The sequence below is a fragment of the Mesoplodon bidens genome (assembly GCF_964165515.1).
Source record: "Mesoplodon bidens genome assembly, chromosome: 8".
NCBI classification, from domain to species: Eukaryota; Metazoa; Chordata; class Mammalia; order Artiodactyla; family Ziphiidae; genus Mesoplodon; species Mesoplodon bidens.
Genome location: NC_138165.1, coordinates 111,413,349 through 111,438,317, shown reverse-complemented (window position 1 = coordinate 111,438,317; position 24,969 = coordinate 111,413,349). Strand labels below are relative to the sequence as shown.

The window sequence follows — 24,969 nt, the reverse complement described above, 5'->3', positions numbered from 1 at the left end:
GCCCCGGTCTGGGAGGATCCCATATGCCGCGGAGCGGCTGGGCCCGTGAGCCATGGCCGCTGAGCCTGCGCGTCCGGAGCCTGTGCTCCGCAACGGGAGGGGCCACAACAGTGAGAGGCCCGCATACCGCAAAAAAAAAAAAAAAAAAAAAAAGTGATTTAAAAAAAAGGAAAAAGCACAAATAAGTAATATTATTGATTAAAAAAAAACCCTAAATTACAAATAGAGCAGATGTTTAAGAGTTCTATCAAAAGCTTTTTTGTGGGCTTCCCTGGTGGTGCAGTGGTTGGGAGCCTGCCTGCCAATGCTGGGGGCACAGGTTTAAGCCCTGGTCCGGGAAGATCCCACATGCCACAGAGCAGCTGGGACTGTGAGCCACAACTACTGAGCCTGTGCTCTAGAGCCTGCGAGCCACAACTACTGAGCCCATGTGCCACAACTACCGAAGCCCGTGTACCTAGAGCCCATGCTCCGCAACAAGAGAAGCCACCGCAATGAGAAGCCCACACACCTCAACAAAGAGTAGCCCCCGCTCGCCATAACCAGAGAAAAACCCGCACGCAGCAACGAAGACCCAACGCAGCTGAAAAATAAATAAATAAAATAATAAAATAAATTTTTTTAAAATGCTTTTTTGCAATAAGCTTGATAGTTTAAAAGAAATTAATAACCAGAACTGACTCAGGAAGAAATAGAAGCCTGAATACGCCCACAATTAATACAAAAATAAAAGCAGTAGTTTAAATTTTTCCCACAAAAGAAACACCACCCTCGGATGGTTTCACAGGTGAGTCCCACCAAACTGTCAAGAAATGTATCATTCCATCATCTACAATCTCTTCCAGAGAGAAGAAAAGGACACTCCCCAATTCATTCTTAACCGGGGACAAAAACAAGATGAAGACCACATGAGGAAGAAAATCAGGGGCCCATTTCACCCACGAATATAAGTGGAAAAATACTTATCAGCAACTAGAATCTAGCAGTGGATAAAAAAGATAGCATATCATAGCAATGCTGGTTTTATACCAGGAATGTAAGAATAGTTTATATGAGAAAAGCTATAAATGACATTTATCAAATTAAAACAGACAATAGAATCATCTCAATCAATGTGGAAAGAACATTTAATAAAATCAACACCCATTCAAGATAAAAGCCCCATACTGGGAAAAATCGTACTTTCTCAACTTGTTTTTGCTACAACAGTATCAGGAAGGGGTAACTTCTAGAATCATGTCCATTAAAAATCAGGAAGGAAACAAGATTGCTCACTCTCACTACTACTATTTCATTACTACCCCAGCCAGAGCAATTAGACCCTAAAAAGAAAACCGTGAGGACAGGAGAGGAGGAGGTGAAGCCACCTTGACTCGAGGTGGCACATGGGCTGGGGTCAGAAGGCCTGGGTGGGAGTCCCCGCTGCGCGCTGACCAGTCCCTTAGCCTCCTGGAGGCCCCCCCGTCTGCATCTCAATATCATCCACCTTAGTATCCAGTGGCTGTTACAGCATAGACACAAAAGCATCAATAGACGCATTTGGAACATAATCCGTTTATCGAGGAAGCTGGTTATGAATCAACAACACTCCTACCTACCAGCAACAAACAGAACAGTTTGTAAACATACAGCACTTACAGTAACTGAGCGAACTCTGGAGCACCCAGACAGAATCCAACAAGAGATGTGCACAACCTCTACAGAGAAGATCCTCAACATTCACGGAAAGACCCAAAAGGCGGCTAAAGAAATGCAGAATCTTGTGCATGAATATGCCCACTGAACTCAAGAAGCTGGTTCTAACGTTTATGTGGCAGTGGAAAGGGCCAGTAACAGCCAAACTCCCAGATGTGGGGCCTTATTATAAAGCTACAGGGACTGAAGCAGGGTGGACAGGGCAGGGCCAGCGAGACAGTGCAGCCCACAGCCCGCAGCCCGCAGGCTGGCCCACCGCCTGCTTTTCATACAGCCCATGAGCTGAGAATGGTGACCTTTCACTTTCTTAAACACTTGACAAAATATTTAAAGAATAATACTCTGTGACACACACGAAAGTCCTATAAAATTCACATTTCGGTGTCCATAAATAAAAGTTTATATATGGATACATTCATACGTTCATGTGCGTGTTGTCTACGGCTGCTTTCACTACAGTGGCCACGTTGAGTACTGGGCACAGACCTCACGGCTCTCATAGCCGCACATCTTTACTACCTGGCCCTCTACAGGAAAAGTTTGCAAGCCTCTCGTGTAGAGAATCCAGGAAGAGCTTTCATATACAGCAGGGCCAGCATCACAGGTCAGTGTGGGAAGGAGGGAAAACGGGGAGAAAAACTAGCTCCGCCTCAAGGAGTACAGGAAAATCAGCTCCACGTGGATCAAGGACGTAAACGTCGTGACAAAGCATTCGTTGTTTAAAGAGAATAAATACCTTTCTGGCCTTAGAAGAGACAAGGACTTCTCAACGAAGACACAGAAAGCACTAATGAGAAGGGATAAGACTGAAAAGTTTGACTAGATTAAAATTAAGAACTGAGTAATCAAGAGACACTGCAGAAGGACGAGGAAACGTGAATAAATGACGCCTTTCATGCGAATTGACCTCCCTTGACTCTCCACCCCACTACCTGCTACTGTGTTATTTTTCTATACAACTGATGTTTTGAAAGTTGTCTTAAGGATTTCACATGTAATTCTGTAGCCCATTCAAATTCTCTTTGCTTCACTGGTTTTAATGCTCAATTTTAATTCATTTTGTTCACACCAAGGATGCCCATTACAAACACGTGAGCCACATATGTAACTTAACATTGTCTTCTAGTTTCGTTAAAAAAGGGAAACGAAATAGGTGAAATTAACTTCAATAGAGTTTTAATTAACATTGTCCAAAATCTTGCTTCAACATGCAGTCAATATAAAAATTACTAACGAGATGGTTTCTGTCTTCTTTCCTTCTACGACTTCTATAAAACCGCTGGCATCTGTTAAGCTTACAGCACACTTTCCAGTTCAGACCAGCCACTTGCGGGTGCCCAAATGCATCTGACCAGTGGCTCCTACACTGGCCAGGCCTACCTTCCCCTTTCCAGAGGGGTGGGCTTGGGCTGCCTTTTTTTTTTTTTTTTTTTTTGCGTTACGCGGGCTTCTCACTGTTGTGGCCTCTCCCGTTGCGGAGCACAGGCTCCGGACACGCAGGCTCAGCGGCCATGGCTCATGGGCCTAGCTGCTCCACGGCGGGCTGCTTTTTTTGATCTCTTAGTTATCTAGATAGACTATATTTTAGGCAATCATTGTTTCCAAGAAGAATCCAAGAGCAATACTTTTTGAGCCCTTGCATTATCTGGGTATGTCTTTCATTATTTCTGCACATGAGATGCCAATCTGACTAAATAATAAGAATCTTGGGTCAATTTGTTTCTCTCCAAATGCCATAACCACTATTATTATTCCATTTTCTTCAGGCATTTAGGGCTGCTGAGAAGTGTAAAAGCAAATCTGACTTCGGTTCCTTTGAAAAGAACCTATTGGGGCTTCCCTGGTGGCGCAGTGGTTGAGAGTCCACCTGCCGACGCAGGGGACACGGGTTTGTGCCTTGGTCCGGGAAGATCCCACATGCCACGGAGCGGCTGGGCCCGTGAGCCATGGCTGCTGAGCCTGCGCATCCGGAGCCTGTGCTCCGCAACGGGAGAGGCCACAACAGTGAGAGACGCGTGTACTGCAAAAAAAAAAAAAAAAAGAACCTATTGTTTCTTGCCCTACGGTATACCTATAGAATAGTTAAAAACAAACAAACAAAAAAACACCTCAATCCCAACAATACTGCCAATATTGTGAGTTATCTTTTTACCCAGAACATAATTTTAAGTGCAGGCCCACCGCAGGTTAAGCTTCTTGCTTTTGTGAAAGTACCAAAGCACCTCTTAAAAAGCATACTTTTATGTTTAACATCACATTAATCTAGGTCAGAAAACCATTTAAGCGTCATGCCTATCACACTTTACTTGGAAATCTGAATCACTGTTCAAACCACAAACTTCCAAGTTGTGGCAGAAAACCGCAGAGCAAGGGGGCTGTGCCTGCTCTCCACCACCCGACGGCCTGCGGTCCGGCCATCCAGGGCTTTGCGCCAGGAGAGCTCCACTGGAGGGGCTGGAAGCACCACCCAGCAGCTTAGCATGCGGCTCCTGAGGCTGCAGCCACCACTGTTTATTTCACCTCTGCCAAGGGCTTGCTCACGTGTTAGCGTTCCTTCTCTTCCATGTCCCTCTTTCTCTTCTAACTGTTGTTCAGTAGCTCTGAAATTCACCTAGTCAACAGGTAATGATCACTCACTTATGTCCGATACTATGCGAGCCACGGGAGGGGGAAATGAGACGCACGGGTCCTCACCTTACGAGATTCCCTTCTGAGGGAACGTCAGTAAGTGGCCTTTCCTGGCCCCTTTCCCTCCTGAACCATTCAGCCCTGAAGGGCAGAGCAAGGAAAGCATCTGCACAGGGTGGGAAGCCTCGGGGGCCCAGGGTGGGGAGGGGAAAGGGAGGAAGGGAGCAGGAGTCAACGCAGGCTGCAGAGAGGGCACCTACGCGGGGAGACTGGCTAGTCCAGGAGCGATGGGGAGCTCGTCCACAGGGCAGCGGTCACACTGGTGTTCCAGCGAGGGCTGCTGGAACCCAAGGTGGGTGAAGAGGGCAGCCACACAGGCCTGGGGCAACAGCAGCAACAGGGACTGGCTACATGCGAGGGGGATTCATGTATAAGTTCATCTACAAAGGACAGTAAGAGCCAGGTTTCACACTGTTGGAAAAGAGAAATACAAATACAGAAACAGAAAACTGGAACACACACACACACACACTCACACACACACACACTCACACACTTTTTCTCTTTAGCTCTGACCAGCGAGAGGGCCTGACAGCAGAAACGCTTCAAAAGCAGTGAGCACACCTAGTGAGCAGATCTTGGTTTCTAAAGACCCTTCTCCACTGCGAGGAACCAGGAGAAGCGGCTCATGCCAGGGCTGAGGCAGGGCAAGCACAGGCAAGGCCTAGAACATCGTGGTGAACCAGAAGGACGGGAAGAACTCAAAGAATGACAGGGCCAGGATGAAAGCACACAGAAGCCAGTCTGAAGGAGCCCCCACTGGCCAAGTCAGAGGCCATGTGAGCGTCAAGATAACGAGAAAACTAAATTGGAAACCATGAGCCCACAGTGATACAAATAATTAAATTGAAAGTTAGTGAAGAACAGGATATTCACCTGGTTCCAAAGCACTTCCCCACAAAGCATGATTTATGACAAAAAGTAACTTGACAGTGGAGAAGCCTGGCAGGCACAAGAGATCCGAGGCAGCGCTAGCAGTAACGGGACAGATTAAAACACATGCCCCGTGATAGGACCCAGTGAGAAGAGCAGGGCCTTGCTTCTGGGCCATTCCCACCCAAACCATGGTAACAATGTAGCAGTGCTCATTTCCTGGGGAAGGTGGCCCTGTTGTAGTGATGAAAACGCCCTTGTTCAGAGAACTTACTCAGGAAAGTATCTGGGAGTGATATCACCAATTCGTTCTCAGAGAGCTCAGAGGGGCAACTTCTTTGTATTGTACGTGCACCTTTTCTCTAAGTGTCAGATTACTGTGAGAATTAACAGTGGCAACATATCCAGGCACGTGGCTCAGGGCCTGGCCCGTAACAGAAGCTCACCAACCCTGGGGCACGATGACTACTGATGCCACCCCACGGTGGGCTTCGGAGAAGGCCTTCCTTCCCTAGAACCCAAGCCGGCTTCACGCACTCGAGGGCTGAATGCGGAGCCCAGACTAACCAGAGGAGCAGACCGGGGCGGCGGTGGCGGGGGTGCCATGACACACACTCCTTTTTCACATTAAACATCCCGACCAGTCATCTCTGAAGTATCTGAAAGTGCTCAGAAGTGCTCCTCACAACTTTAAATGTCTGACCTGCTTCTAAATCTGCTTTTCTTCAAAAGTAGCTTTTAAAATTGTTTAAAAGTATTTTCTTTGCCTTGTTTAGCTGTTACTATTACAACATAATTGTCTATCATTTTTCACTGCAAGTGACTCTATTTGTAGTATGGTAAAGCTTTTAAAAGCTACCTGGAAACCTAATCAGTCTCAAAAATATTAATACGCAGAAATGACTCCTGAGTTTCAAAACCTAACAAATAAAACTTTTATAACACATCTTGTTTGTAATATGGAGTACCCATGGAAGAGTATTAGGATACAGTGTATTTATTTGTAAATAATTTATAAATAGCAATGTCTAAAAAAATACACATTTCTACTTTATTTTAAGATCTTTTTTTCTTTAAGGGATTTAAGAATATTCTCTAAAATTTATAGCTTATGTAGAGCAAAACCCTGACATAAAACAAGCCCTTCACTAAGTGGCCATCAGTCCTGGCCTCTGTGACAACAAGGATTATGGAAAGGCTTTATTAGTCATTAAAGGGTTCCTCCTGCTGGGGAGAGGTCTTCGGCCAGAAGGAATGTTTTAGAGATTTGATCAGAAAACCTTGATAATGCTCCAATGTGAAAAATTATACATGCATCACTGCTATAAGTAGGAAATCAAGTATTTCAATGCCAAGCATTTCAGTTTTCCTTGACTCTACAGCACCCCTGTGACCTGGACCCCAGGAGAGCGGCAGGGCCGTGCCCTTGGTTCCTCCAGCTCGGTCTGGCTGACATGGCCATGTGGCCCAGATTACATTAGAAACTCAAGGAAACCTAATTTATTCATCCAGGTCTGGTCCCTCCAGCAACAGAGCTTCCCTGGAAGCTGCTTTTCAAGTCATAAGTAAACACACAGGAACAACAGAGACAAGAACTAGCAAAATAAAATAAACATGTTTCTCACTTAAAACAGTAAGCACAAATGGGTATGTTTCAGGATGGACAAAAATAACTAAGAATAAGAATAGTTACCAGGAAATAAATGTCTTTGTTTAAAGTGAAGACAAAGACATATGGATTTCAGGATTAAACCAGTTCTAGGAACGAGCTGCTCCACCCAATCCACACAGCACAGGTTCTGCCCCTGAAAACTGGGGGGGCAGGGAGGGGAGGTTTCTGGTGAATCTGAGATGTGTCCCCAAGCAGCCCATGGGCCCTACTGCGTTAAGACCCTCTGCCCAGGAGTGGAATAAGAGCTGGGCCCCAGGCCTTGGGCGTGAGACCTCCGCAAGGTACGTAGACGCCCGGACCCCAACTTCCTCAGCAGTGCAGTCCTCCCCCAGTATCTGGGGACTGGTTCAGGACCACCCCCCAACCCCAGACACCAAAATCTTTGGATGCTTAAGTCCCTTATGTAAAATGGCGAACTATTTGCATATAACCAAGGCATATCCTCCCGTATACTTTAAATCACCTCTAGATTATTTATAACACCTAATACAGTATAAGTGCTATATAAATAGCTGTAAATTTAATGTAAATGCCATGTAAACAGTTGCCAGCACTGCAAATTTAAGTTTTGCTTTTTGGAACTTTCTGGAATTTTTTTTTCTTGAAATATCTTCTGTCTAAGGTTGGTTGAATCTGTGGATTCAGACCCCATGGGTGGAGAAGGCCCACTGTAAATCGTCGATGGTACCAGGCAGGGCTCTGAGCAACGTGGTGAGATTACAGGAGGTGCTGCATGGGGAACGTGGCTCTCCTACCTCTGTCACCCACGGACCTGCGGTCCACCTGGACCAGCAGAAACAACTGGGGACCCGCTCTGCAAGGCTGCTCTGTGCTGGGCTTCAGGGGACCAGGCCAGACCTGCACCAGCAGGCCAGCCAAGGCAGGCTGAGCCGGCAGTGGCTCAGCTAGATCATTTTTACGCCACTCCTTGTAAGCCTTGATTTCTAATGTGTTTTTTTTTTTTCTTAAAAAACAGTTTCGTGGGGCTTCCCTGGTGGCGCAGTGGTTGAGAGTCCGCCTGCCGATGCAGGGGACACGGGTTCGTGCCCCGGTCCAGGAGGATCCCACATGCCGCAGAGCAGCTGGGCCCGTGAGCCATGGCCACTGAGCCTGCGCGTCCGGAGCCTGTGCTCCTCCACAGGAGAGGCCACAACAGTGAGAGGCCCGCGTACAGCAAAAAAAAAAAAAAAACAGTTTCATGACATCTCATGGATATTTTCTAGTCTTCCTACCTCCACAAACTAGCGAGAATTACCCTTCAGTCAGGGCAGTGCACCTGCAGTCTCTTCTTGTCGACAGAGCCAGAGTCTGCAGCTGGAGCTTCTGTGACATGTGACGAAATCTCTCTTATTTGTCTACTTTCTGCTCCCAAGACTACCCCCTGCACTCTTCTACAGTCAATTTGTCTAAACTCACTCTGAATCCTAACCCTAACCAACTGACGTCCACCCTGTGGCTTCCATAGCACAGTCCCATCCTGCGTTCATTAACGTGTCACAGTGAGTATAGTTAAACCCCAGGCTCACATACTACTTTGTAACTGAATGTCCATCTACAGGCTTAGGCTGTCAAAATCAATCAAACTAAAGATATTTTTTATGCAAAGCACAGAACTTTGGAATTGAGGCCAAAATTACTTATCGCGACAGAACTAAAATCTAGGAAAGTACAGATATAATATGATATGAATTTTAAGTTGACATTTTGAGTAAAAATATTTATTTGTCACATTATCATTCACTGAGTAAACATATTAAAGAGAAAATGATGACCATTCAATTTGGAAATGTTTATAAGACTATAGCTCATTCTTATAATCCAAATTGTTAAGTCACATATATATTTTTTCAGGTAGTTTCCTCATCCACGTAACAAACCACATCACAGGATATACAGAGAAGGCCTGTGTCCTCATAATTATTTTCACAAAGTTCAGATACATATAATGTTTTGATGGTTCCTAAACCACTTTTGTTGTCTATAATATATCCATGGTATATTATCTGTAAGTATTTTGAAGTGATACTGTTGATAATGCTGCTTTTTTTTTTTTTTTTTTTTGCGGTACGCGGGCCTCTCACTGTTGTGGCCTCTCCCATTGCGGAGCACAGGCTCCGGGCGCGCAGGCTCAGTGGCCATGGCTCACAGGCGCAGCCGCTCCGCGGCATGTGGGATCTTCCCGACTGGGGCACAAACCCGTGTCCCCTGCATCGGCAGGCGGACTCTCAACCACTGTGCCACCAGGGAAGCCCCTGTTTTAATTTTATATCCCAAACTCCAAATCCCCAGCCTGTGTATTGGAAAACACTGCACTACTTGGGAACGTAAAACTATCCCCTTATTTCCAAATAAATAAAGAAAGAAATACAAAAACCCTATAACTCTTCATGATTACAATCAATTTCAGTGGTTCCCCAGTTTAGCTATTAAAGTCTCACCAGTGAAGAAATATCGAGGCATACGTCCCCTTTTATTTCTTTCATAGCAATTTAAACAGGAACAATATTCTTAGCAAAAGAACATCCAATAATACTAGGACCATGAACTTCCAAACTAAGAATACATTTATCAGGCGCAGAATTTCAGTTAAGCAGGGATTTGGAATAGCAGTTTTCTAACAGGGTTAAGGAATTTGTAATGAAATTGCACCATCTAGCTACCAAAATAAGAAATAACTTGACGATCTATTCAGATCACCAAAGTAAAAGAGAATATGACCGAAACCCCTGACTTTCATAAAAGAATTTAGGTAATTACTATTAGCTATATTCTACTTATTACAATTAAAATATAACATGTTTGTGATAAGATCATTTTATCCATCAAGATGTATTTCAAGATACAAGAGGTTCTCATATGCCCAAATAAGTGCTTCTTTAAGACAGTCATCCATAATCTCGATGATGTGTGGGTGCCACCTTAGATCCTTATGACAGCTTTCCTTCAGAAGGACAGTGAAATACATACTGCAGGTCCAATTCAACACACGCTCAGGTTCTCATCTGAAGAGATGTATGACCTCTAGCAGTCCCAGTACAATAGATGGTTTATGTGACCGAGAAGATGAAGAGAGTAAAATCACCAAAACTTTAAATAAAGGAAGAGAAAGAAATCTACGAAGAGAAATAGTCTGAGTCTATTTCAAAATAAAGAATTTAAATGCAAAGAAAAAGCATCTGAACTTTAACATTCACAGAACAGATATAAAATGAAAAAGCACCCGAGAGAAGACTGTATAAAAGGAGATTGAAAAATTAGGAGTGAGAAATCTTTAAATGGTACTTTAAACTGAGTGAACCATCCTTGACACTGCTGGTTATTCTCCAAAGCATCTTCATTTATAAAGCTTAAAAAGCAAGCATTTTTAAAGCATAAGGAACACTGTAATAAAACTGCTTTTCTGGTTGTTTTTCAAAAACTTCATAAATCTGAAGGAAAAAAATACTTGGCATGGGCTAATATCTTACTATTAACAAAGTTTATATTTCCTCTTGAAAAGAGAGCAAGTAAGTCAGGATGATGAAGAAAATGCTCAAAGCAATCTGACTCACATATTTATTCTATAATGTATTCCTCAAGTCCATTAGCACAATAAGAAACGGCTTTTCTTCCAACACAACTTCAAAGACAGGCTGGAGAGATGCCCAGATTACAAATATGTATTTCCTTAGCATTGAAAAGAGTGCTCCTTCCAAAAAAATAAAAAGTACCGAAACTGAGGGCACACTACAAGTTACGTGAGAGCAAACACCTACTATTTGAATTTTTGAATAAGATAAAGAAGATAAGCAATTAATATTATGAATAATACATAAAAATCAATAATGATCATAGATAGATACAGTCTGCACATAGTCGTCCAATCACCTCTCCGTGAAATCAACAGTGTGCACTGAAGTGTGGACATGAAAGAGAGAAAGTAAACATACTCTGCAAGCACTCTGAAACATTTATAAAAACTGACCACAAACTAGGCCACAAAGAAAGTCTCAATTCCAAATAGTCAACATCATACAGACCAAATTCTTTGAACATGCAACTATATTAGATACTGTTAAAAAAAAAAAAAAAACTTTTTAAAAACCTTTATGTTTAAAAACTAAAGACCAGGGCTTCCCTGGTGGCGCAGTGGTTGAGAGTTTGCCTGTCGATGCAGGGGACACGGGTTCATGCCCCGGTCCGGGAGGATCCCACATGCCACGGAGCGGCTAGGCCCGTGAGCCATGGCTGCTGAGCCTGTGCGTCCAGAGCCTGTGCTCCGCAACAGGAGAGGCCACAACAGTGAGAGGCCCGCGCACCGCAAAAAACAAAAAAAAAACTAAAGACCAGACTCCGAAATAGCCCACGTGTTAAAAAAGAAATAACAACCAACTACTTCATATTAAAATTCAAGGAGTTTTTAGTATTCAAAAAATTCTAAACTTAAGGATATAAAGCATGCTTAAAGGGAGATGTACAGTCTTAAACATATTTGTTTAAAATTATAAAGACTAAAAATAAATGAGTTGTGTCTTTTACTCAAGAGGCTAGAAAAACTAAACACCCAAAGAAATTAAGAGGAAGAATAAAGAGTAGATACCAATGAAATGAAAATAAAAGTGAATATCTACAAAACCAAAAGGTGATTCTTTGCTAGAGGGTGTCTCCTTCAATAGTTTTTTCAAAGTTTTATCAAAGGAAAAAAGAGGCAAAAATTTTGGAAGAAAAGGAAAACTATAACTATAGATATAGTTTTTAAATCATAAAAGTATCTCAAAACATCTTTTTGCCATGACTCTGTAAAATGTGCATGAAATAAGCAACTTCCTAGAGAAGCACCGGGGAAGGGACTGCTGGTTGACCCCCGTGTCTGATCTCCCTACTTATAGCAAAGCTTCCTGCCCTGTGTGCAGCCCACATGTGGTAGCCGTGCTGGTTCCAGAACCCTCGGCCCCTAGCCAGGCAGGCAGCCTCCGCCACTTACCCAAGTGCCTTGCAAAAACATCATTTTCTGACCATGCCAGGCAATGAGAAAATTTGGCAAGTTCTAGTCTGTATTAATGGAACCTCTGATTGCTAGCTAAGCAAACGGATGCCTGGAATAAAGGTGTCACTTCACAGACCCCTTCGTGACAAAGATCTGGCCAATATAATGTAAGTAGAAGTAGTGTGCATCACTTCCATTAAATAGCCTAAAAGAGAAGAGGTGGGCCCTTCTCCTACTTCCCTTTTCCTTCTTGCTGGCTGGAACGCAGTCGTGAAGGCTAGAGCCGACAGCTATTGTGGCCCATGACATGCCCTGAGGGATGGAAGTCACGCATGGAGGAAGGAGGCAGAAGGGTCTGGATCACCACCACCTCCAGACTGACTCGTGACCTTCCACCTCACTTTAGCCACTATTGCTTCAGATCTTTCCTCCACCCACAGGTAACCCTAATCCTAACTGATTCAAATATTAATTACCATAATAAACTTAAAAAGAAATAGGAAATGGAATAGACTCACTTAGGAAAGTGACTTGGTAAAACAAACAGAAAGGACCAGTCTGAGAGAACAGAAAAGCTAGCAACGTAGATGCCAATACTAAGAAAAGTGAGAGAGGAGGAGGAACCAGCAATGGAGACAGAGGAGAGGTGACCAGCACTGAGCAGGGGTGACCGGCACCAAGCAGGTGTGACTGGCACCAAGCAGGGGCACCAGAGAGGCACGCTGCTGTCCTGGGAGCCAAAGGGAGAAGGCACATCAAGGAAGAGCGCCCAAGTGAATGAGGTGCTGCTGCTAATTCCAGTAAGATGAGGACTGAGAATGACACGAGGAGGATTTAACAACCAGGAAGGCAGGTGACCTTGACAAGAGCAACTCAGAAGAGTCATTCACGAGAGAATGGGAAGGGGTGAGCTGTAGCTGGTGAGTACATCCACCGAGGAGTTCTGCTACATAGGGAGGCCAGGCAATGGAGCAAGAGTGAGCAGCCAAAGCAAAATCAAGAAGGATGAAAACAATTCCAATCAACATCACAGTAGGATTTCTAATGGAACCACACAAACTGATTCTAAAATTCATACAAAGCCAGAAAGATTTAAGAATAATAGCCAAGGGCTTCCCTGGTGGTGCAGTGGTTGGGAGTCCGCCTGCCAATGCAGGGGACACAGGTTCGTGCCCCGGTCCAGGAGGATCCCACATGCCACGGAGCGGCTGGGCCCGTGAGCCATGGCCGCTGAGCCTGCGCTCCACAACAGGAGAGGCCACAGCAGTGAGAGGCCCGCATACTGAAAAAAAAAAAAAAAAAGAATAGCCAAGACAACCCGGGGGTGGGAGGAGTGGAGGGGAACAATTAGAAGGTCTTTCCCAGACATAAAAACATAGGACTTAAAACAGGAGGAACACAGCAGAGCCCAGAAATACACCCACACACGAGGGGTCTGGGTTCACTAGAGGGTGGCACCACTTACAAGGAGGAAACAAGCAAATCCCTACCCACGACATAAACAAAAACTCCAGATTAGAGACCTAGATGTAAAAAAGAAAACAAACTATTTTAAGAAAACTATTGAGACCATCTCTATTACCAGGATAGGACAGTTTTGTGTTTTTTTTTAACGCAAGAGCAAAACAACTTATAAAGGAAAAGGCTGATTAAATTTTATATCAAAATAGAAAAGTTCTGTATATAAAAAGACATTAAGTTAGACAAGTAACAGACTGGAAAGATGTTTACAGCATGAGACACAAGGGATTATTCCATGACACATGTAATACATGCAACCATAACATATACCATACGATTATTATTATAGGATATATGACATATGCAACCATTTTACACACACACACACACACACACACACACACACATAACAAAAGGAAAAACACCACTAAAGAAAGTGGGCAAAGATGTGAACAGGCAACACACGCGAAGAAACCACAGTGTCAATTCCAAAACCCACAAGCGCTGAAAATGGAAAGATTTTTCATAAACTTGGCACCAAAACTCATGTGAGGTTATTTTTAGCATTCTGCCCACCCCCTTAGTGGGACTCTTAACCCATGCTGTTGTGGAACTGTTCATGCATTTGATTACCTCTGACCTCAACAGGGATTAGAGGATATACAGTATATGTACCACATCACATTTCTAAATCCAAATACTTCTGGCATCAGGAGTTCTGCATACAGGACTGTGACTGAACCGACACCAGACAGTTGATATGAGGCCAGAGCAATCAATACAAAGCCCCTAGCACAAAGGGAGGCAACAAATGTGAGTTGCTATTAATATTAAATTAAAGAAACAAGAAGATACAATCGTACATCCTTCAGACTGGCCAAAAAATTTGTTAAGGGTGACAATTTAACAAATGATGCTGGAACATTTGGATACCATATGCAAAAACAAATAAATAAACTTCAATATACCTCACATTCTATATAAAAATTAACTCAAAATATAAAACCTAAAGCTATGAAACCTCTAGAAAATATATGAAGAAACCTCTATGACTGAGGGTTAGGCAAGACTTCTTAGACACAACACCAAAAGCACAACCAACAAAAAGAGCAAACCACTACATCTGACTGCTTTAAAATTTTAAACTTCTGCTCTTTGAAAGACACTGTTAAGAGAAGGAAAAGACAAGCCACAGACTGGATGAAAATATTTGCACATCATGTCTGATAAGGGTCTCATATCCAGAATATACGAAGAATTCTCAGAACTCAACAGGAAGAAAACCACCAGCCTAATTTTAAAAGGGGCAAAAAAATTTGGACACTTTACCAAAGAAGATATTAGAATGGAAAAATAAGCACAGAAAAGACGTTCAACATCATTAGCAACTAAGAAAATGCAAATCAAAACCACAGGAAATTAAAAAGACTGGCCATCCCGAGTGTTGATGAGGGTGTGGAGGAACTGGAACTCAACTGCTGGCTGGAACGGAAGGTGGTGCAGCCGCCCTGGAAGACAGTCTGGTAGTGTTTTAAAAAGGTGAACACACATTTACCACATGACCCAGCAGGCCCACTCCTAAGTACTTACCCAATGGGATGAAGTATTTGTCTACACAAAGACTTGTTCACAGCAGCTTTGTCTGCAACACTCCCAAACTGGAAACAACCCAGATGTTCCTTGGCTGACACATGGGTAAGCACGCAGCGGTACACCCACACCGCCGACTACTTACTACTCAGCAGTAAAAGAAAAAGTGAACTGTTGATACACGATGCAACGTGGAGATATCTCAAAACAATCAGGATGGATAAAAGGAGCCAGACCCAGTGAAAAGTATATACCAACTGAGTCCATTCATATCCAGTTCTAGGAACGCAAACTAAAGTGACAGAAGGCAGATGAGCGGCTGCTGGGGACTGGGGGGAGGGGGGGACATGGAGAGAAGTGGGTGGGAGGGATGCCCAAGGGCCACTTCTGAGGGCGGTGGGCATGTTCGTTATCTTGGCTGTGGCTGCACGGATGTGTGGCAACAGAGACTTCCTTTCCATTCGGAGAACAAATCGGTACCGCCTTGGACAGCACCTGGTGAAACTGCAGCTCTGCCTACGCTCTGGTAGAGCAATTCCAGGTCTGGCACGGCCTCTAAAGTACGGGGGTCGCAAGTCACAGGCCCAGGCCTGGTTCTGCTGTTGTGAATACAGTCTCATTGGAACGTGGCCACACATCTGTTTACTGGTATCTATGCTATAGCCGTTTGCTCGTCAGCAGAGATGAGACGTTACAACGGACACTGTATGGCCCTGAAGCCTTAAATATTTACTATCTGGCCTTTTACAGAAGACGTCTCCTGACCACTGCTGGAGAGAGACACTGGCTCTTGTGTGCCAGGACACACGCAAAGGAGCCTGTGGAAGCACTGTTCACAACAGCGAAAGGCTGAAGAATCCTAAATGTCCATCAGTAAAGGAATTAATTACTGACAAAGACTGGAATACCATTCATCAATTAAAATGAATAAACTAGATCTACTGGTATCAAAACAGGCAGGGTCTCAGAAGCATCACGCTGTCTGAAGAAAGCAACTTGCACAACAAATCAACAACAGGATAAAGTTACAAACTCATAAAGCAATGCAGATACACGTAAAAGTAAGGAGCACACCGAATCCATCTTAGTGGTTTTGCCCTCGTGAGAACAGGATTAGAGCGAGGACAGAAAGGACTTCAACTTTTCCTATACATTTTAACTTATTTTTGAAAATCTAATTAAAATGTTTTTAGAAGACCCGCAAGTTAAATTTAAATCTGATGTCTATAACATACCAAAGAAAAAAAAGCCAAGAAACTTGCTGACTTTTCCCTCCCAACTGTAATACACATCACCCCTGACTTTAGAACACTCACAAACTGTACTTCTTTAAAGCAGCAAATGTTCACCAAACAAGGGAATTTTTTCCCTTTTATCTTCTGAAGTCAGAAGATCTACTAATCTGAAATTTACTCTTCAGAGGAAACTGGAACACAGGCCTAGTGTGCTTTGCAGAAAAACATAGCTATAAAATTTAAACCAACTGAAGCTTCAAAGGTTACCTACAGTAACAGCCTGGGGCCCACACTGGAGGTTTCTGACAGGGTTGCAGAAACACTGCCAGGGACACCGGGACAAGTCCTCAGGCCTATGAAAAGGACTATGACATATTAAAATTCCACAGCAATAGACAATAAACCGCAGAAAGAGTTTTTCTCCTTTCAGAAGAGCTGGCGGTGGTGTTGCCGGCAGAACTCGGGCTACGCTACTCTCCCGTTACTGCTGTAAAGGGCTCCCTCTAACGGTGGGCTCTACATGCAGCTCTCCTCAGTAGCTATTAATCCTGCAGGCCGTATCTGCACGCCAAACCAGGACATTTTAAGCAAAATTATCTAAAACAAATAACCGTTCATTCAACTGGAAGGAAAGAAAAGTGTCTGTGGGAGTGTGTATGTAAAACTTACTGGAACTGGCTGCTGATAAAGCTAACTAACCAAGAAACTTCTGTTAAAAAACCCCAAAATAGGGCTTCCCTGGTGGCGCAGTGGTTGAGAGTCCGTCTGCCAATGCAGGGGACACAGGTTCGTGCCCCGGTCCGGGAAGATCCCACGTACTGCGGAGCGGCTGGGCCCGAGAGCCATGACCGCTGAGCCTGCACGTCCGGAGCCTGTGCTGCGCAACGGGAGAGGCCACAACAGTGAGAGGCCCGCGTACCAAAAAAAAAAACCCAAAAAACAAAAAACCCCAAAATGAAGACTTATTCTTTTTTTTTAAGGCATGATAACGGAAACGTCACCGTGGCATTTGAGGCACACTACCCGGCCTGCAGGTATTCACCCCAGGTCACGTGCCCAAGGGCAGTGGCTGGTAGGAGGCCGTGGGTTCCAACAAAGCCACATCACACACCTGTAAGAGAGATGGCTGGAGGCCACATACAAATAGCACGTGTATTTAAAAGCCAGCCCTGAAAACGTCCCCCGACTCTTACTTTGTCATCAGCCAGGGCCATGCGGACAGCCTGTCCACTCTGCGCAGGGAGAAGGGATGCACCAGGCAGGAAGGGGTCAACAGGGGGTCAGAGCAGAACAGGCCTTGGACCCTGACTCCTGAGCTCCCAAGCAAGGCCACTGCCCCACCCAGGACGGGACTGGATGTGGGTCCAGGGAAGCAACGTCGCACCCCAAAAGCCCCAAATCTTCTATCCTCCCAACTGGAGGGTGGGGCAGATGGGAAGAGGCTTGTAAACATGTAAACAGACATTACTGATAATCACAACATTTTAAAGATGCTTCTAATTTTTAAATGTAAATGTGTGAAACAGACTGCTAAAATGCCACTGTTCACAAAAATCATTTTGTTACCTTCTCTCCAGGTTTGGGTGACTGCTGCAACTTCTCATAATCTTTCTTAGTCTCCAAAATTTTTTTGACAAGTCCTCCTGTTGAAAACCAGTGGTTTTATGTTAAAGTGATTCTCTGCCCTAAGAAGCTATCCTGTTCTAAAGGGGTGGGGGGCTGGGGGTGAGGAGGAATACTTAGTTCTTATTCTTTCACTCTCTATACTGAAACAGCTTCAGATAATCATTATATGATAAAAGATCAAAGCAATTCTCTCAGCCTATTGTAGACTAAGTACGAATACTTTTTTTATATTGGGACAAGTGATCAACTTTTTTTTTTTTTTAAAGATTACTCGTGGGGTAAGTATCCTATGAAAAACCATTTGAATATATCTTGTTTGGTACATTTGACCTTGGAACCATGTGAATATTTTACATAAGGGGATATTTTACATAAATAAAACAAAATTAAATCAAAAACTTCAAAGCCTAAAACTTGAAAGCAAAATGAAACTATAAATGTAACAGTATCGAAACCCTGAAGCATCATGAACTGTTAGCTCTTATTTGAAATCGTGTATCCACTGAATCAGAAGCTGGAGCAGTGTCACAATCCATGCTCTGCAGGACTGAGACCCGAGGAAGAAGAGGTTCATCTGAAACCCTGAAATCAGACCTGCCTCCTTCCCCTTGACCCTGTTCCCGCCCCACCCCCCGTTACAGCTATGCAGGCCAAACACACTTTTCATCACGTCCACCTTCTCCCATCATGCCTTGCAACCAGAGCCCTAAGACCCTGGAGGTACATCAGAGAAAACTCACAGGAACAAATGCCTCCCTTTTTCCAGTTCTGAGGGACCATGAAGCAAATATCATGAAAGAGTCCCTTCTAATTGCTCCTTGAGGACAGAAGTGATGGTGACTTTTTCATTTTGGTTTTTTGCTTTTGTTTCTTAATTTTTTATAAATAAATAAAAAATAAACATAACAGTATCATGTTGGCAAGCATAACCGAACAGAGAAGAATTGGTTGTACATCCCTAATGGGATACGCACTAAGAACAAAAAGGCAAGCAGATCTGCCAAAAACGATCCTAAGGCGTTTCCAGTCATCACGCTGTTGTTAACCACCAGTGGTGTTGCTCTAAATTGCTGTGAGTACACAATGTAGGGTAAAGAAGCAAACAGCTACGGCTGCTGGGAGCCAGGACTGGGGCACAAGACAGGAATGTACCTGCAAAAATCAAAGAACTTAGGAAGAACCCTGCAATCATAAATCTAAGTTGGAAATACCAGTACAAACTCAGGATATACTTTCCTACAAAAAAAATTAGAAAACCCCCAGAAACAATGACCAACCCAGAAGCAAGTTGCAGCCAGACTCCTTAGAGACACGGGGCGGGAAATACACAAAACGAGTCTGAAACATCTGTCCTACCGTAAACAAGGAACCTACAAAGTCCACTGGGACGCGTCAAAAGGCCCCCATGGTCCAACACTGGACAATAGAGCATCAAGGAGAAACTGAGATGGACTGAAATGGAACACGTCAAGTGTGTTAAAAACCATGACATCAGGGCTTCCCTGGCGGCGCAGTGGTTGAGAGTCCGCCTGCCGATGCAGGGGACACGGGTTCGTGCCCCGGTGTGGGAAGATCCCACATGCCGCTGAGCGACTAAGCCCGTGCGCCATGGCCGCTGAGCCTGCGCATCAGGAGGCTGTGCTCCGCAACGGGAGAGGCCACAACAGTGAGAGGCCCGCGTACCACAAAAAAAAAACAAAAACATGACATCATAGAGACATCAAGCGCTTGCTTCGGCAGCACCTATACTAAAATTGGAACAATACAAAGAAGATTAGCATGACACCTGTGCAAGGATGGCATGCAAATTCGTTCCATATTTTTGTAAATCAGCTACTCCAATAAAAATTTAAAAAAAAAACAACCCACCACCACCACCAAAGCCCTCATTAGTCACCCCTGAAGGTGCCAGGAGACAAATGCACTATTAAGACAACTGATCAGTGAAGGGGAAGCAAGAAGCTGGGCCTCGGAGCGGCAAATTCCTGCAGAGCGAAAGCCTCACAGTGTGGAGACTGCCAACAAAAACGTGCTGGAGGGGGGAGGGGGCGGGACGAGAACGGTCACTGTCCCCACAACCCTCATGAAACAACAGACTGAGACCAACCTCCAAGCACAGAGATGGGCCGGTGTGATGAAGAACCAGCACCACTTGTCAAGCGTTCTTGCCCGAAAAACCTGAATCTGACCAAGTCTCTAGAACCAATTTACAGGAACCGAAGAACATGGAAGAAACCCACAACACTGGGGTGTGACAAGCAACACCCAACTGTGAGGAACTCTGCTGGACAACCGACCAGTCTCTTCAACAAATAAATTACAAGGGGGATGGGGTGGTAGGGGACCTACAGGCTAAGAGCGGATTCAGAGTTAGATCCACCAGCTGCAAACACAGGGACCTTATTTGGATTCTGACTCATACAAACTAGGAAAAAAACACACAAAACAACTGGAAAAAAAAACAGGCATTTGATGATATTAAGGAATGACTGCGGTTTTTTATATATAATAATGGAGTTACGGTTATGCTTTTTAAAAAAGAACATGTTTATGGCAAAAATGATGCTCTCCGGGACTTGAAAGCAGTCGGTGGAGACTGAGATCAGACCAGATGACCGTTCGCCGCAAAAGCTGCACAACAGTCAGGGGTTCACAAGACTATTCTCTCTGCTTCTATAAATGTTTGAAATCAAAGAAGACATTGTACTTGGGAAGAAAACAGTATGACAGAACTGTCGACCTGGAAGGACTTCAGGGGTCATCCAACCCCACAGTCTAACTGTGCAGAAAAGAAGTGATGTCATCCCCACAGCTGCCTACGGCTGCCCTCCGGGGTCCTGGCCACCCCCCACCCCCCAGCAGCTTCCATCACCTCCCAGAATAAACCACACACGGAGGAGGCATCCGTGCCCACGGCATCCTATCTACTGCTACTCAGACCCCTGACCAAACCCTGGCAGACAAAGCTCATTTCACCAGATCCTTTCAAAACACACGGAGCAGACACACGTGTGCACACACAACCCCACGACTCACCATGCTTCTCATCTTCTAATTCCATCGCTTGTACCTGAGCAGGAAAGGAAGAAGAAGAGGAGATTCAGATTTGTTGGAATCTCAAACTCATGCTTGCATGCATCTCAGCAGAGGTGACAAAATTAAAGATGGCAGAGAACTAACTGAAACACTGGAGGCAAATTCTGTCTACACAAATCTCAAAGTTGGAGAATTAATTCAGTGCTATTTGAGTGTGATTATAAAACATACGCTGTGGCTGACCAACCATTTCAAGCTCTGACATCTCAGAGAGCTGGGGGGCGGCTTCCACCACAAACTCATCGGCGTCCTCATTGTCAGAATTCTGTGACTCTACGATCACATTTGAGATGGTTTTACCACTTCCTGTCCTAAATGAAAAGAAATTAGATTAAATTAGAAACATCCTCCAGGTCACACGTCCTCATCAATCCCAGCGTCTGGAGCTGTGCCTGAGGTTCCCTGAGAAGAGGCCGGAGCTGAGATGCAGTCTGCAAACGTGAAGTCTGGGGAAAGCAGCCAGGCCCCGCCCCCCCCATGCCGCCCCGCCCCACGCTGTGCCCTCCTCCCAGCCGGGCTCGCTGCGGGACCAGCCCTGGGCCTGCAGCCCTCTCCAGGAGAGGCCCAGTCTCCCAAGTCGCAAACCTCAGGGCAGGGGTGGCACTGGTGGCCCTGCTGGCCAGCGCCGCCCCAGACCCCCGCTCCTTGGTCTCTCGCAGGAACACAGCAGCCTCCTCGAGGCCCCTCATTTGGCTGCTGGGCGCTGTCCCTGACCTACGCCCCCGCCCAGCACCCTCACTTACACACCTCCTCTCCCCGAGGGCCTGCCATCATTCTGGACCAGTCTGATGTCCACGGGCTCCTGACCTGGTCTCCCTGGTAACCGTCTCCATCCAAGGGCTCCCTCCTGCCTCCAGTGGCCGCCACCGGAACTGCCCCACCTACTGTCACCCCCGCGGCAGACCACCACCATCTGCCTGCTGCTTAGGCACTGACTTCTGCTGCGCCTGCACTTGGACCACAGCCCCCAGACCCAAACACTCCATGGCTCCCCACCAGCCCCTCCTACCCTCATTTCTTCCCTACCAACCTGACACAGTCACGCTTCAACAAATACCTTTCGGCCCCTGCCACTCTCTCTCCAGCACACGTACACACGCGTGCACACACACCCTTCAGTGGGATGGGAGGTCCAGAAGCCAGTCCCTGCACTTGGGTGTGAGCTCTCAACGCCACACCCACTTCCCACTAACACCTTCGGCTCCACCCCCAGGGTCCTCAGACACTCCCAGCTGCCAGTCCTGCCCCACCAGGCCCTTATCTCGTCCTTGGTCCTCCACGCCCTCTGCACACCCAGTCCGGCCTACATCCCACCACTTCCAACTCCCGAAACCCTCCCCCGCATCCTTCCCCTCAGCAAACCCTCTCCATCCTCACCCTCGTCCCCGAATGCTGCCGCCACATGCCTGCCCTACGAGGCCTTCCTCCTTCTGGCCTCCGACCGCCAGGTCCCAAGGAGGGTCAAGGTTTTCCTTGGGCTCATGGAGGCTTCCAAATCTTTCTCCCTAAAATCTCCCAACTCTGAATCTCATGCTGTCAGAGATTCCCCGAGAATCAGAGTCTCGCCCTGAACCCCATTATGAGTGCCGCCATCTGCCAATCCCGGGCCTCACCCCTGCACTCCAGGCTCCTGGCTTCACTCTTGAGGATTTCAAGGGCTGAGAAATGATCCCTCCCAGTCCCTGGGCTCTAGGGTCCCCGGATTCTCCCACATCCGTCTCTTAGCCACACTCCCAGGGTGATGCCTTGTCACTGCCACTGACAGCAAATGCTTAACCGCGGATCCAAGCACCCACTCTGTGACCTCCCCCACCCATCTTCCCAGCTCCGTCTGGAGAACAAAGTCCACGCGATCCTGACCTGTCACTCCACCCCACGTGCCCCGGGAGGCACGCCACAGACCTCTGGGGCGGGGCTGCCTGTCCTCCACAGGATGTCCAGCAGCATCCTTGGCTCCGAGCCCCAGCTAGAGGCCAAGGGCCTCCCCTCCATCTCTTCCCCAGTCACGGTGCTACAAAACGCCCCCAGACGTGGCCCGGGCTGGGGCGGCCCCTGGATGAGGACCTCTGCCCTCGCCCGTTCACCAGCCCCTCTCGTGGAAGACGCTATCCACCACCTCCTCTCCTCTGAGCCCTGCTCCTCCACCCCCAGACTCGCTGTTGGCTCAGGAGAAAGATGAAGAGCCAGGGTCTCACCTCCCGGGATCTCACCCGCCCACCAGCCTCCCGGCCTTCTCTGAGGCCATTCCCTCCACATGTCCTGGCCCACCCAGGGGCTCTGTTCCCACAATCCCCTCTCCCCACCCGGCAACACCGGCATCTCCGGTCTCCCCCTCTCCACTGGACCATCCCCTGCACCAGAAAAATGTGCTAGCCGTCTCATCTTAAAAACAGAGACCCCTAACTTCCCTTGACGTTGCACATCCCTCCACTTCCCCCGGCAACCACATGTAAAACGCGTCTACGCCGCCTCCAGGCCCCGCCTCCCATTCCATCTGAAGCCCACTCCGACCAGCCTGTTTTCATCTTCCTAGTTTTCTGATTTTCTGTACTGGATCCACAGGTAGATTTGTAAAATTTATAAAAGCCCTGCCCGAGGCTTGTCTTTATACTGCTGATGACTTTCTGACCACCTTTTGTTTTTTAATTTTTGTGCAATTAAACCTTAAAATTTTTTTATCCTATTTTTCCCCTAATTGTTTTTATGCTTAGAAAATCCTCTATTTAGAGATAGGGGCAATCCACTTTCCCCGTAACTGTAAAGACATAACTGTACGAGCACGAACACCTGTGTTTTCCCTCACTTCTATCTGAAGTGTGTGGCAGGCACGAGGTTTGAGGTCACGGTCTACCCCGGGTTCTCTTTTATTCAACATCAAGTGCTCCCTGCACCGTCTGCTGCCGGCTCCACCCCCTCTCTCAGCACACGCACAATCCTCACCCATCCCTGTCCCACCAGCGCCAGGGAAGCCCTGCCCCTCGGTGCCAACGTGGGTGCTAGGGCCTCACCTGTCCGTCGTCAGCACCTCTGCACTCTCCTGCCGCCTGACCCGGGGAGGCGCGGGCCGTGCACTCCCGGGCCGAGGTATCCTCCTAAAAAGGGATACAAAACACTTGCACGTTTCAAAGTGGACAGATGAAAACCCACATTAATGTTAATGCTAATTTCCAGGCCACCATCAATATGCCAGTTAGGACATAGCCTGCAGAATATTAAGAACGTTCCATTAACCTGACAAGTCTAAAAGTATCCATCTTTTAATCTTACATTCTCGTTAATTTTAAGGTACAAAAAGTAGTAACATAACTATCAGGAATCAAACCATGACATAATTTAGCCTTAAGTACGAATTTCCCTAAATCTCTAAAACATTCTACGTGAGTTAGTTACACCTCAGGTACAAGAAAATTAAACAGTTTTTGCTTTCTTTGTACACATACTTCCTCACAATTAAGCTCAAGCATTAAATGAGCTGTGGAAGGTACGGAGAGGAGCAGGGCAGCTGCCCGGGTGGGAACCAGAGCACACGAACCTGACGGCGGCTGGGAGCTCGCCTGGCAGCTCGGAATTCTCTGGCACCTCACACTTCTCCTGGCCAGAAGGTCCAACGTCTCCTTCTGGACAGACAGCAAGCCAGCCAGCAGTTCACAGAGAAAGAAACAAGCAACTAGTAAATATGTGGAGAGACAGCAATCAAACAGCTGCAAATACAAATGAGCTTTTTTTCATCTATCATTTTGATGAAGTTAAAACAGACACTTGGTATCCAAATTTGGGGGGAGGTTTGGGGAAACGGGCACACTCAAACCCTGGGAATACAAACTGGTTTAACTTCTCAAGAAACAGAATTCAAAAGGTAGGTTAATCAAGTCAGCAATCTAACTTAAAGGAAATACAGGCTAAGGGAAGAAGCGGACACGCGTAACCTCGTGTCAAGACGCTCACCCATCAGCATTTCCAACAGTGACAGACACTAGGAAACTTCAGGAAACTGCGGTTTGTGAGACCCTCGTATAAAACAGTCATCATGTTAATGTATGTATAATCAATAGAGTAGGGTAACATAT

General features: G+C 46.0%; 1 protein-coding gene across 16 annotated transcripts in view; it reads right to left on the bottom strand.

The window, feature by feature from the left end:
- The window catches only part of TRAF3IP1 (TRAF3 interacting protein 1), a 75,950-nt gene that overhangs the window by 27,340 nt on the left and 23,641 nt on the right, over window positions 1-24,969 (bottom strand). For all 16 annotated transcript variants that reach the window (XR_014016555.1, XM_081243105.1, XM_081243097.1 and 13 more), the window contains 5 exons: window positions 24,435-24,519; window positions 23,911-23,994; window positions 21,090-21,213; window positions 20,843-20,876; window positions 17,747-17,823 (listed from right to left, as the gene is read on the bottom strand). Coding sequence is in view for 15 of the 16 variants with exons in the window: in XM_081243105.1 (XP_081099231.1) it covers window positions 17,747-17,823; window positions 20,843-20,876; window positions 21,090-21,213; window positions 23,911-23,994; window positions 24,435-24,519 (404 nt within the window). In the remaining variant the exon portion in view is untranslated. The remainder of the gene's footprint in view (window positions 1-17,746; window positions 17,824-20,842; window positions 20,877-21,089; window positions 21,214-23,910; window positions 23,995-24,434; window positions 24,520-24,969) is intronic.